Source organism: Parasteatoda tepidariorum, chromosome 5 (assembly GCF_982258835.1).
Source record: "Parasteatoda tepidariorum strain Cologne lab strain chromosome 5, Ptep-v5.0, whole genome shotgun sequence".
Taxonomy (NCBI): domain Eukaryota; kingdom Metazoa; phylum Arthropoda; class Arachnida; order Araneae; family Theridiidae; genus Parasteatoda; species Parasteatoda tepidariorum.
In genome coordinates, this window is record NC_141759.1 from 20,496,537 (window position 1) to 20,510,708 (window position 14,172).

General features: G+C 26.7%; 1 protein-coding gene across 1 annotated transcript in view; it reads left to right on the forward strand.

Annotated features, from left to right (window-relative positions):
* The first annotated feature begins 1,210 nt into the window (after positions 1 to 1,210).
* tw (Protein O-mannosyl-transferase 2) overlaps positions 1,211 to 14,172 on the forward strand; it is a 30,717-nt gene continuing 17,755 nt past the window's right edge. Inside the window, exons 1-7 of the mRNA XM_087163502.1 lie at positions 1,211 to 1,565; positions 3,234 to 3,318; positions 3,765 to 3,869; positions 8,062 to 8,170; positions 9,898 to 10,006; positions 11,909 to 11,974; positions 12,245 to 12,338. Of these exons, the coding sequence (XP_087019628.1) occupies positions 1,456 to 1,565; positions 3,234 to 3,318; positions 3,765 to 3,869; positions 8,062 to 8,170; positions 9,898 to 10,006; positions 11,909 to 11,974; positions 12,245 to 12,338 (678 nt within the window). The 5' untranslated portion in view covers positions 1,211 to 1,455. The remainder of the gene's footprint in view (positions 1,566 to 3,233; positions 3,319 to 3,764; positions 3,870 to 8,061; positions 8,171 to 9,897; positions 10,007 to 11,908; positions 11,975 to 12,244; positions 12,339 to 14,172) is intronic.

Below are 14,172 nucleotides of genomic sequence, written 5' to 3' on the forward strand. Positions count from 1 at the left end.
CTTTAAATCAACTACACACATCAAAGAATTATACAATAAAACATAAACCTAGCTACCACTCGAAGATTTTTTTAGAAAGTATAGTTAATTACCCGATTAATTTAAATTGACGTAAAATTGTGTCAATTTTATTCGTATTGATTGTAACTGATTTGTTGTTGTGTTTAATAGTTATACATTAAGCGGAGTGCCAACTTTCTACGCTATTTGAGAAAACTTTTTCTAGTGGTAGCTTTTACATTATTTCACTTTCAAATGGAATAAGGAAGTACGTTAACTTCTGTCTTGATTTTCAAATATAGATTAAAAACTCTTAAGTTAGAAAGATGTTACTGAAATCTGCATTAAACATTGTTCTAGAAGAAAGCGTCGCGGAGATTTTAGAAAATATTTTTGACACTTAAATACAAAAAAATATCGTGGAATGGGAATATATAGTAGTGAGGGGAATTAATTATCGACTATGTCAACCTTCATCTATCAAAAGGCACCTCATGATAGATCAAGTTAACACTTTTTATATACTAATGATTTGGTATTTAATATTTGTAGTGGTAGTTACGTAACACTACCTCTTCCAGAATTTTATCTGTGATAGAATTCGATGAACGAATACCACTAGTTGATTCATGCTGTCTATTTATTTATTTATTATTTTCGCTCATTATATATTTTTTTCTTCATAGCATTTCGCTCATTATTTGTTTCCTTCATTTTTGTTTTTGTTTTTTATAGCATTTCACTAAATTTTTTTTTCTTCAATATTGCTTATTACCGGGAGACTTTATATACTTCACCGCATTATATTTTTTTCGCTTTATTTTTTCTTTTCTTTGAACAATATATTTTTTAAGCAAATCAACTGTTTAATGTGAACCATCCATCTATGTTGGCAAGTTCTTATCACGTCCAGAGGTCACCATTATGGTATAATTAGTTGATTAACCATATTAGATCTTCCAAAGGTTTTGGATTTGTAATCGTTTAGATGGCGTATTCGATCGCGAAGGCCTTGGAGCTCTAAACTCGCCTTCGGATCTGCCGAAGCAATAACAATAACTAACGGATCTAACGGAGGAAAAATAGTGATTTTGGCGAATAAGCAACATAACGCTTACCAACAGTTCTGAATAAGACAAAAAAAAGAAGTCGGAAACTACCTAGAATTGAGTAACGTTAAAAAGAAATAAAGCAATTATTACGCATGCGCCGCATGGTTGAGAGGACTTGACAGGTTTTGTTTTTTGAGACCGGTCAAGTAACTTACTTTTCATTTATTTATTTATAGTCTTTTTAAAGAATTCGAGTTACCCACGTATACTCGATGATTGATTTCATTTGAAATCAGAGTAAAACCTTGTTGTTATTTTCTCCAATATAATGCATTGAGTATTTATTATTATGATTTCTTTATACAAGAAATATTGAGAATATGGTGTTTAATATTGTTTGACTATGGCTAATAAAGAAAAAACTGATTCAACGTGGTGGCTTTTATTTTTTGTTGTAACTGTGCTAGCTGCCGTTACACGCCTTTATAAAATTGAAGAGCCGGATCATGTTTGGTATTGCATTTTACTATTATTTAAATCTTGTAGAAATCTATATTCTTATTTTTTTATGTATTGTAATGCATGTAGTTATTCATCCTCGAAGGAGTAATGAGAAAATGCCGGTGTGCAAGCCATATCCTATTTGATTATTTTATCAATTTAGGAAATAATGCAATATTTTCTATTTACAGATCACTGCCTGTTGCTGCCAAAACTTGGCGATTTTTTTACGTATGCACCGATACGAATATCTTCCCAGATTCTATTTCACTCTTTCACTTTAATTCTATTTGAAAAGTATTTTTTCGATTAGTTATTGCAATGTGCTAAATATGCCATGGAGGGAAAAAAATAATTCTTGTCAGAGATGCAGGATGTGGGCAATGTGTATAGTTTGTGTATAGAAGGAACGTCTCTTCGCACAAAGACTAAGGCTGTCTGCTGCTATGGAAACAAAAAATAGTTGCATTTCAAAGAGCGTAGCTTCTCTCTCTCCTGATGAACAAATAAATCTCTTAAATATTAAAATAACATCCTTACTGTAAATAATTAAACCTCATAACCATATTCACCGCCAATATTCCAGACAAATGTCAATGTAGGTTTTTCCATAGCGAGACAGTATAGTTTTGTTCTCAATACCCGTTTGGAATCCATGTAGTAAACTTTAAGTTTTAGAAGAAATTCTGTTAAAAAAAATTTGCCATATGACCTGCCAGTAACCTGCATGAAACTGAAAATCAGCACAGAAATAGACCAGCTTGCAAGGTACAACATAATTCATATCCACCTCGAGGAAAACCGGAAATTATTTTAAGTACAGAAACTTTAAAAAAAACTCAATGTTAGTTGTTTCAAACTGAAGCTGATATGAAAACTGTCCCTGCATTTCAATGTTTCGTTGTTTTTTTACAATCTTACCTTTAATGACATTTATAGCTTTCAGTTTCTCTGAAACCCGAGAGTGAATGTAATGTGACCTGTCTTACAATTTCTTCAAATGTGTGTTAATTTAATAGTAGATTTGTTCAGAGATTTTGGTTTGGATTGTTCCTTGGTTATTTTTTTATTTTTTATTTTTGTCTAATTTGTTATAAAACCTCAGATAATAGACTTTCTAGTTTTCTGTTCAGTTTTAATAGTAATTTTTCTTTAATTTTAAAAAGATTGAAATAAATTTTTTGCTGTGTTGCAAATTTAATGCAATTTGAATTAAATGTTTCATTAGTTATGACAAAGATTTTAAGTTTCTTAAAGGTATAGCCAGGAATTTTAGTTTTTGATTCTTATACCATCAAGGTAAGATTTTTGATGTCAAGACTGGTTTTTGACATGATAAATATCAAAAACCTAATTGTACATTACACAAAATCGTTATTATGTGTGAAAATGTTTATATTTTTAATCATTAAATATTAGTAATTTTAAACATTCTTGCAAGTTTAAAAAAAGCTTTTGCGCCTTGGATAAACAATTCGGGTAGAATTAAAAAAAAAAAGTTGAGAGACTCTAGTATGAAAATGACTTTAAAATTATTTGTTTCTGCTTATAAAAACTTACATTTTTAATGAAAGTTTGTTAACATTATGTATCTCTATGAAAAGTTAAGAAAAGCTGTTAGCTGTAAAAATTTTATACTTTTAATTCTGTATGTATATTAATTTATTTGTGTATTTACAGCTGGGATGAAACTCATTTTGGAAAGATGGGTAGTTGGTACATCAATCGTACTTTTTTCTTTGATGTTCATCCTCCTCTGGGAAAAGTAAGTTCTGTTTCATATTTTATATCATAAATTTGTTAATAACGCTAATATTTTTTTTAACTTTAGAACTTGTAACATATAATTCTTTAATTGTGATTTTCTTAATTCATTATAAACTATTTTTAACTATCTAGTATTATCATATTTTTTTTTTATGTATAATTAGTATGATGATGCATAATAATTTTTTTTATTCTATAATAAATTTTTTCTTTAATAATTTTTTTATATAATATTTTTTTTATTCTGTTTCAGCAAATGAATTATATGTTTTTAAACCTTTATTTACTTCTCAGAATCAGAAATTAATAACAACTTTTATAAGTAAAATTCTATGGTCGGATATTTTAAATTAATTTTTTGAAGATTATTTAGTCTTCCTTGTACTAATATTTTTAATAGTACTACTTTTTTTTTTTACAATATGATATTATATTTTTCCGTAGATGTTGATTGGTCTATCAGGTAAACTTACTGGCTACAATGGAACATTTGCATTTAACAAACCTGGAGATAAATACCAAGATCACAATTACATTGGAATGAGGCTTGTAAGTTATTTAAATTATTCTTCAAAAAGCTTGTTCAAATTTATAATATCATAATAAATACGATATTAATAACCGCTGTTGAAGTTTGACCCATGTCTGCCCCTGAATGTAACAAAGAAATAATTTGAATTTTTTTCTGTTCAAAAGATAAAAAGTTAAAATTTTAAATCTCAAGTACAATAGAACCTCGATTAACTAAGCTTTGATTAACCAAGGTTTCTGTTAACAGAGCCAATAACAAAGTCTTTTTTTTCTGAATGAATCCTGAAAGAGACCACACTTTTTAGTTCGTCGCCCAACTCTACTGCCCTTGAATACACTCAATTTCCGAGAAATATTTCACCCTGAGAAGTCAACAGCAGCGAGCAAAGCTTTGTTTCCAGTAGCCCTATTGAACACCAGGTGCAATGTGTTTTTGGACTGTATTTTTATAACAAGTTAATGCATATTAAATCTTTAAAAATACAATAATTTCTTGAGATTTGTGTTATTTTTGAAAATGCATCTCTTAGTTTAATTTTAAAAATAGTTAAAAACATTTCTATTTGCTTTTTGAAACTTACTATTAGTATTGATTTTCATTTTAAATTTGTTGAGCTGTGAAACAGAACTTTATATATGTTCATTTTTATCATTTAAAAAATGTTCTGTTGTTTTTTATTTCAAGAGATGTTAAATTTGCGACCAAGGCGGTTTTTATATACAGTTTCTATTAACCGAGATATCCGAGGTGGTCCCAATAAGCTCTGATAATAGGGGCTCCACTGAACTCAAATTACACAGATTCCATCAATTTTGAGATTTTTTTCATTGCGATTCAGGAATTTTTGCTACAGAACTCCACATTGTTTTAAACATCTTATCATAAGAAATATGATATTATTATGATGAACGAATTTTGAAGTAGAGTTATTACCATTTTTTAAGTACTTTATTTATGTTGATTTCCTCATTAATCTAAGTGAATTTTCTTTCATGTTTCCGGCAGCTGTTATCAAATTTTCTTGTGATACTTAAAATGCTAGTATTTTTAATATGATATCATTACTACTTGCGAGTTTCAAATCACACATTTAAATTATTACTTTTGATCTGTTTTATTTGTGCTAATTTATCTTAATCCAATTTTTTTATTGTTTTCTCTGAAGTTATTTTTGCATATTTTCACATGGTTTTGAAAATCCTCATATTTTTAATACATATAAGGTCTCTAGAGCCGCTGTTTTGAATGTGCGCTTAATTTGTATTGATTTGATCGCAATCTAAATGATTTTTTAAAATTGTTTTTTCGGTAGTTATTGCTAAGCTTTTGAAAATCCCAATATTTTTAATACATAAATTACGTCACTTGACTTGCCCATTAAATGTGTGCTTTATTTGTACTGATTTTCATGCAAATTGGAAGAATTTTTTAATAGCTTTTCTGGTAGTTATTGCTATGCTTTTCCACATGGTTTTGTAAATCCAGCTATTTTTAGTACTCACTCTTATTACTATGGCACTTGAATTATGTTTTTATGTTTGACACATCGCTAAGTAATTTATTTGTGACGATTTCATCCCAAATCTATAGAATTTTTTAATCAAATTTTTGGTAATTAGTTTTTTTGTATGGGTATAAAAATAATACTATATTTTTTATTGCTCACATGTATTCAATTGCTCATTTTATTTATCTCTTATGATGTGCTTTGTTTGTGCTAATTTCATCCTCAATCCAAACTTAATTTCAATCGTCTTTTGGCAGTTGTTACTTTTTTCATGTATTCAAGATCCAAATATTCCAAAAAAAAATGGAGTAATAATTTGGTTATTAACTATTCATTGTTTTTAACTTTTGTGCTAAACGTTCAATTATCATTTATGTAAATTATCTGCTGATAGCATAATGGTATACTAAGTTTTAATTAGGATATGCAAATATTTTGAATTACTTATATGCACTTATGAGGTAATTTTGGGATTGAATTCCAAAACTGTGATTCTAATTTTATTAGTAGTCACTTTTAATTCACGGTTTTTATTTATTACTCATAAAAGTAAATTGCCAATGTTTTATTAATTATCAATTTCTGCAAGGTAATTGTGATTGTATTATCTCATTGCAGTTTTTGATACAGACTTAAGTTTTCTGATCTGGTTAGAAGCATGAGTATTTTTTTTGTGAATAAGCATTTTGAAATTGTTAAAAGATTGGATATTATAAATTACTATCTAAGACAAATGTTTAAAAGTATTTTATTATGTTTTAAAATATGTAACAGCTTAAAACATTTTTATAAAGATAATTTTTAAAAATGAAAGCTTATTATCATTATATCTAAAAGCTTTTAGGATAAATATTCTAACTCAAACTAACAATTCATTTCTTCTTTTTTTTTAAAGAATTAAATGATATTGTTTATACTTTAAAATATTAAAAAGAGATTAAGTAATATTTCAGATGATTATAAACACAAGAAACTATGATACAATTGAAACTTAGCAAGTACACACTATAATTTAAAAGTGACATTGGAAAAACAATTTGAAGTAAAAAGGTCACCTTTGGAAAATTTTGATTTCTCCTAGTTGTTCCCCATGTCTTTCATAAATATATGGTTTTTGTAAATTGCTTACATATTATTAAATTTTTATTCTCAAATTTGTATCCATGAATGTCGTTGGTAGGAATGAGACAGTGGATATATGTTCCCTTCAATAATTAGAAATATCTAAAAATCCTTCTCAATATTTTAAACAGATAAAGAAAATTTTCTTGAATCATTATCAATTTAAATGAATTAAATTTAAAAACTTAAAGAGATAAAAATAATTATTTATAATTTTCACGTATTTAAGACATCTAAGAAATATTTTTTTTCTTGTGTGTGAAATTTAGAGAATTATTGTAAGTGTGTAATTTAATTTTACTCTCCTCAAAAATTGATTTCCTGTGACACTCATACTTGTATCAGTGTGCATTTTTTCATCTTAAATGTTTATACTTATTGTATCAACTTTTAAGTCTATTACTCTATTTCTTTTCTTAAATACAGTGAATTCGCGATAACTCGAATCTGATAGGACTGACGAAAAACTTCGACATATCGGAAGTTCGACTTACCGTTAGTTTCGGTTTTGGACTTTCAAAATATTGTCGGATCATTTAATTAATGCTTATTAATTACAAATCTTCTAAATGCTTACAATATTTAAGATCATTTTTCTGACAAGCCATTTACGATAAGACTGTTTGAAGCACGTTATGATACCCTGGTCCATCAGCTGCAACTTTACTTTGCTGTTGTGTTTGGCGGGAGAAACTGCAAGTTTACTGCTTTCAAATAAGGTGGGGCTATCAAATTCTATGGGGTGTGCATTTATCCATAAAGAGTATCACTTTTCTTTTTTTAGCGAAGAATTTCCGATCCAATTTTCTTACTTAGTCTTCAAATAAAACTGATGTCATCCGAAACTTTTTGTTAGAGTTGTAATCCAAAGGATACGTTTTTACATTCTTGAAACATCGGGGATTTCGGTATTTTCCGATAAACAAGTAAGGGCAATTTCTCTGTCTCAGACGCATTTCCTCCAACTGGGACAGTCAAACGTTTCTTGCTCATTTTACCCCCTGAGCAGTTTTCATCCTTAACATAGTCTTATTTGGAAGACATGTAAAAAATAAGCCCATTTCATCAATATTGAAAACATCATTTTATCTGCATCCTTGAAGTAAATTTGGTAACGTTTCATTTAACCACTGTTCACATACTTCAAGAGGGACAGCTTTAGCTTCTCCATGAAGAGTGCGAAAGGCATTGTGTGTGTGTTGCAAAGGAAGGGACAAGATATCAGCTCCTAGGCTTTTTTTCTTGCTTTAAAAGATCCACAAAAAAATCGAGTTAAAGGGAGTAAAATTCGAGTAATCGAGAATAATTAACATGAAATTGAAGATAAAAGGGTCGGGACCTCATAAAAAAATCGAGTTATAGTAATATTCGAGTTATCGTACTTCGAGTTATAGCGAATTGACTGTATTTGAGTCATTATTTGATATTTTATGTTGATCCATATTCGCCGTTTTCTTTATGGTTGTTTTTTTACAGGAATTTCTGATCCCAAATATGCATATTGATTACATTATTATGTATAACGATATGCATGATTAATTATTTTAATTTAACATTTAAAAAAATAATTGTAATTGCAGTTTTGTGTAACACTTGGAATGGCTATAGTTCCATTTTGCTTTTTGATTGTGTGGGAACTGACTCATTCTCTATGTGCTTCCACTCTGTCTGGCTTCTTCGTAATTTTTGGTAAGTTAAAATAACATGTTATTAGGAGATTTATTGTAATGACTGCTCTAAATATTGTTAATAGCTTATTTAAACCATTGAGTGATTAAAAAAAATAAACTAATTTAAACAAATATTTATAATTTATGTAAATTATAATTAGTTTACTTTATCTGTGAATATATTATAGTCATGATTTATTGGAAAGACTAACATATATATAAGCACAAGTGCAGAAAATTCTCAGAGTGTGGCCCTAGCTAGATCTCGGGGAGTTTAAAATTGAGGAAAAGCTTAGTGCCAAATATTTTATTAACTTACATATAGCACACGAACAAACAAACATAAGTTTAATTAATTAAGAATAGGAGAAATGAAGAAGAAGGTTCATTCGGTTCAAAGTCTGAGCATCCACTGTCTAGTATGTGGTGGCGCTGTGGTAGCTTGACGATGTCGTGTTACAAGAGCCTAATATTTCCTCAGAACAAAGATTTTTTTTAGATCAAAATTTCTCTAGAAATTTTAGTGTTTTTTTTTCTTCTTATGAGTATTGTATTTTATCAAAATATTTTTGGTAAGTAAAGTTTGTACATTGTTCAAAGTTTTTGATAATAAAAAAAACAAATTAATTTAATTTTACACAGTTCAATAACAAGCATATGTGTTAAGAATAATAGAAATCAAAATATATCAAAATAGTAATGTTTTATAACAAGAAAAATTTTGCAAAGCAGCACATTTTTGAACAATAATATTGAAATTTTTTGAACCAAACATTTTCCCCAGGGCTGCCTAAATTTCCTCCAAAACCTTGTTTGCACGATCAGACATATACTGCTCCTCTGCATAGAGTAATAACAACAAATATTGGGAATTGGAAAAAAAAAACTTTTTTGTAAGTTAAAAGTAGACAATTATTGACGAGCTTTTTTTATTTTACTTAATATAAAAAAATCTACCCAAATTGTGACTTAAAGAATTAAAATCAATATTTAAATTGATAATAATGAACTTTTCATAGTTATTACCTGTAATGTAAACTGCATAGTTATAATATTAGTAAATAATTAAATCTTAAAGTATTAAGAGGGCCTGTTTCTAGAAAAACCAATTAATAGTTTCAATAATTTTGGGCTATTTTTTTTATATGATGCTTAATATAAATAATAATTATAGTAGTATTTAATGCAAGTATTGTGTATGATTTAATATATAATAAGATCCTTAATGGCAAAAAAGATACATGCTCCAGGTTTTTCACTGTTTTTGTCAGATTGACACTTTTTAATGGGTCCTTCGTGTGTAATGTCAAAAACGAGATTTTGACGTCAAAAACCGAACCCTGTTATAAATTGATCAGTCACAAATGAATTTTTATCAAGTTATACGTTGGTTACTTAAATCCATACTGACCAACTAATGTCTTTCAGATATATGTAAATAGTTTTGTTTTAAATATAGTAGCATATTCTTAATTAAAGTATTGTATCTAATATTTCATTAATTCAAGTTAATTTGTACATTTTTCAAGCACTATGTTTTTATTCTATTATTTCAATTAGTGAGTTTTTATTTGCTATACTATTTCTATTTGTGATATGATATAGGCTCCTGTTGAGAAATTTATAACCATTTTTGTTAATTTTTTTTAAATATTATAGTATCTGCACAAAATAGTGAAATGGAATCACATTTAGTTCTCTTTTATCTTATATTATTCTGACAAAACTTCATTTTCCATTTTTCAGATGTTGGAATGATCACTTTATCGCAATATATTCTCCTTGATCCTATTCTCATGTTTTTCATTATTGGTTCTGTATTAGGAATGGTTAAATTTGCGTCACAGAGTCACAGGTATTAGCTTTCTTTTTATGTTATGTGTATTTTTTTTCTCATATTTTTGTTTGAATTCTACATTAATAGTCTTAACTTAAAATTATAACCAAGACTAGGAATTTGATGACATTTGCATTTTTCGACTATTTTTTTATCTTTTTCTGGCATTGGAGTGTTCTTTATTATTATTATTTTTAAAATCTTTTTACGTTTTTTTTATTATTATTATTTTTATAAGCTTTGGGTCATTTAATTCCATTCACTGCAAGATTTTTCTTATAATTTTACATTTTATCTTGTGAGTCACAATACAGCATGCAACCATGTTTTCTCGTTATATTATTGATATAAAATTTTTAGCAGTAGTTCTTTGATACTGCTTTCCCATCTTTTTTAATTATTTAGAGCATTACAATTTTCTAGGAAATTTTTTACTTTAAATTTATTGCGATTTTTTAGGCAGGAAAAAAAATCTATTGTTTTCCCTGGCATACAGAGATTTCTTAGGTCATAAATATCCAGGCTTTAATTATTTCCCCCAAAAGTATATATAGCAACTCTTCCCTTTTTTTTTTCTTTTGTTCTTAAATTCCTTTAAGTAGATGCAGCTTGGGGGATGTCAAGTGAAGCCTTGAGTGATCAGTTTGCAACTTCCTACCACAAACTAAACATTTATTCAAAAAGAATCTACAGAACACAATTAAGGAGTTTTATAACTGTTTTTTTAAATTCATTATGGATTGAATGGAAAAAGTATCTTACAAACAAAGGAAATTATGTATAATCATAGATTTTAAATGTTAAACAATTAATGAAATAAGTTGATAATTGAAATAGCTATATTGTCTTTAATTAAGAAAAACATTGCTTTGTATCTTTCTCATTTATTAGTTTGAGCTTAAAATTTTAGTGTAATCTTGACTTTAAAAATACACATAATGATATTTATGTTTGTTCTTTAACTGATAATATAAAGAATAAATAACTTTATTTATCATATCAAATTATCATTATGATATTTTTTTCTAGAAAATTTTACAATGCTGTTTCTCTTTACAGAATGATGTCTCATTAAAACAAGTGTTTTTAAAATTTATTCAATATTTAAATTTTTATTATTAAGAAAACACTAATTATTAAAATTTAAGTAAGAATTAAAAAGTATGATATTTTTAGTTGTGTAATTATTTGTATAAATTTTAGAACATTTCAAATTTATATTTTCCAATAACCTTTACGGGTAATGCTGATAAAGATGTCTAAAGTTATTTTGTCATAAACTGAAATATATTATTGAACTTATAAATGGTTTATCTTAGGATTAATTTATTTATTTATTGGGTTTTTGTTATTTATTATATTTGGTTAAAAGACAAAGTAAAATATAAAAAAAATTACAAATACATTCAACAAAATACAAAAAATATTATATTCATTATCTTTCCTGTTAAGTCCTTCTATGAGAAAAGGTCATTGGAGAAATTTCCATTCCAAACTCAGTTTCACTTCTATTGGTATTTTAAAGTTTAGTAGATAAGTCACATAGCTTCAAATGCTAAAAATTTTTTTTCAGAATATGGAAATGCAAACAAATGTTTATAACATTTCTTCCCCTGCCATAATTTGTTTGCATTTTCATAATGTGAAACTTTTTTCCTTTCATTTAAGATTTCAAGGTTTTCTCTAGGTTTCTGTGAACTCACCTTTTCTATACTTTAAATTTTAAAAATTTCATGTTGGGGAAAAGAGAAATCGCCATGCAGGGTTTCTTCCATGGTATATCATCCTTTTAACTGTTAGGCTACAAAATTTAATCGATATTTCTACATGCATTATTTTGCCTTCATCATTTTAATATAGTTCGCATTACTATATATGTTGCTATTATGGTAGTCTTAATAAGATATTGGTTTTTTGTAGAAACTTCAGCCCATCTTGGTGGTTTTGGCTATCATGGACAGGAGTTTTTATGGCTTGTTCAATAAGGTAAATGATTGTTCATTTGTAATTTATTTGTTTTTTGCTAACGAAATAAAGTTAAAGGGCACACATAATCTTGATACTTGAACTTTTTTTTTATCAAATACTTATTTGTATTTATCTGTATTTATTGTTAAAATTTATTCTTGACATTATGCTAAATTAATTACACACATTTCATAATTGTGTAATTAATTTAGCAATATATATATATCTTTTGTAGAAAAATATGAATAATTTTTCAATTTTTTTTTTCTTTTCAATTTTGATTTGTAGTGTGAAGTTTGTTGGGTTGTTTGTGGTTCTTCTAGTTGGCATTCATACTCTTTATGATTTATGGAACATACTTGGAAATTTGAACACTCCTATCGTAAGTATCATTCTTAACAGTTTCAATCGTATCTTTCTGGTAGAAAAAATATGGAATCAATTCTTAGTTCATAAGATAATGTATTGACAAAATCTTAAATAAGACAGGAATAAAAATATGTAGAACCAAGAATAAAGTTAAGTTACTTTTTTTTTAAAAAGTGCCTAGTTTTTAACTTTAAATTTGTGTTGAAATTTTTTTTTTTTTTTTGTGGCTAAAATGTTTGCTAAATAAAATGGAAATAACCAGGCTAGCATGTTGATGAACCCTATAGCAAAATTCATTTAGTTTTTGCTCAACAAACCTCACTAGCACTTACATCTTTCTTCAAGATATTTTTAATGGTAATAAATATGTATGTAAGCATTATAGTATGTAAGCAATTTATATGTATGTAAGCAATATGTAAGGTATATGTATGTAAGCAATTTATATGTATGTAAGCAATATGTAAGGTATATGTATGTAAGCAATTTATAATAATAAAAGTGTCTTATAATTATAAAAAAAATCCTGCATTTGTAGATTAAAACTGTGTATTTATGTGATTAAACTGTTTGACTAAAACTGTGTTTATATATTTTTTAAATTGTATTACTTACATCTAAATTTTTATTGAAAGTAATTTTTCTTGCTGAAAAATTCGCAAAATTACTCAATAGGTGAAAAATATAACTATAAAATTTGAACATAATGCAAAGTATTTTTACTGATCATTTGAAGCATAGTAAACGATTGGCTTTTGTATTACCTTTGTTTACTAGTTTTGAAGTTAAACTTTTTTCAGAATTTTATTCATGAAAATTCAAAAAGTGTACAACATAATAGCAATCAGAGTTGAATGCAGCAGAGGGTCAGAAGCACTTTTTACCCCTCAGGTATGCAAGCAAAGCAACCTTTTGAAAAAAACAATTCTGGGACGCCTTTTGAAAAATTTTGCTAAGAAAATTTTGTTTCCCAAAATGTTAGGCCAAAATAAAAATGCATTTTTTTTTCTCAAATGAAAATTTTAGTGCAAGAACCTAATGATGTCCTGCATGAATGTGTCAAGTTGTTGTGATTCTGCTTTTTGCTGAACCAAAACTATCAAATGACCTTAAAATGAAAAATAATGCCCTTAAAAATATTAGAACACATGTTTTAAATTAATTTTTTTTTAAAATTATAAATTTTATTTTTTATTTAGAAATTTAATAAATTTAAGGTAAAAAAATGAGTTTCTAATGTATGAATAAAATAAAATATTAATAAATGTCTTAAAATATAATTAAATTTTTTTTTAATCTTTAGTTACAATCTTTAAGAATATCAGAAAGATTGTCTGTTGTTCAAAGCCAAATTATTATATTTTGGAAAACTTCATCATCCCTTGTTGTTGAAAGATATTTAAAATAACCAAATGCAATGGGAAATTTTTATATATTTATGAAGAAAAAATTTCATTCTTGAGTAAAATTCACTTAAAAGGAAAATATTAACGAAAATTTATAAAATAATTTTAAAAATAAATAAATTACAAAAAATAAATAAATAAATAATTCACGAGTAAAATCTCTTTAAATGAAAATATTAACAAAAATATATAAAATAATTTTAAAAATAAATTACAAAAAGATAAATAAATAAAATAAACATGAATAATGCCTTATTAAGGAAAAAAAAAACCTAAAATGCCTTTTTTTATTACTTTAATTTATTAATGTGGATAAATATAAATACTAATTATCAATTAATTGTAGGAAAAATCTGGCATTTAACAAAATACTATTTTGTTTAAAATAGTATTTAGAAAGAAGCTGAAATATTTTCTTACTTAGTGAAAAACACACATAGT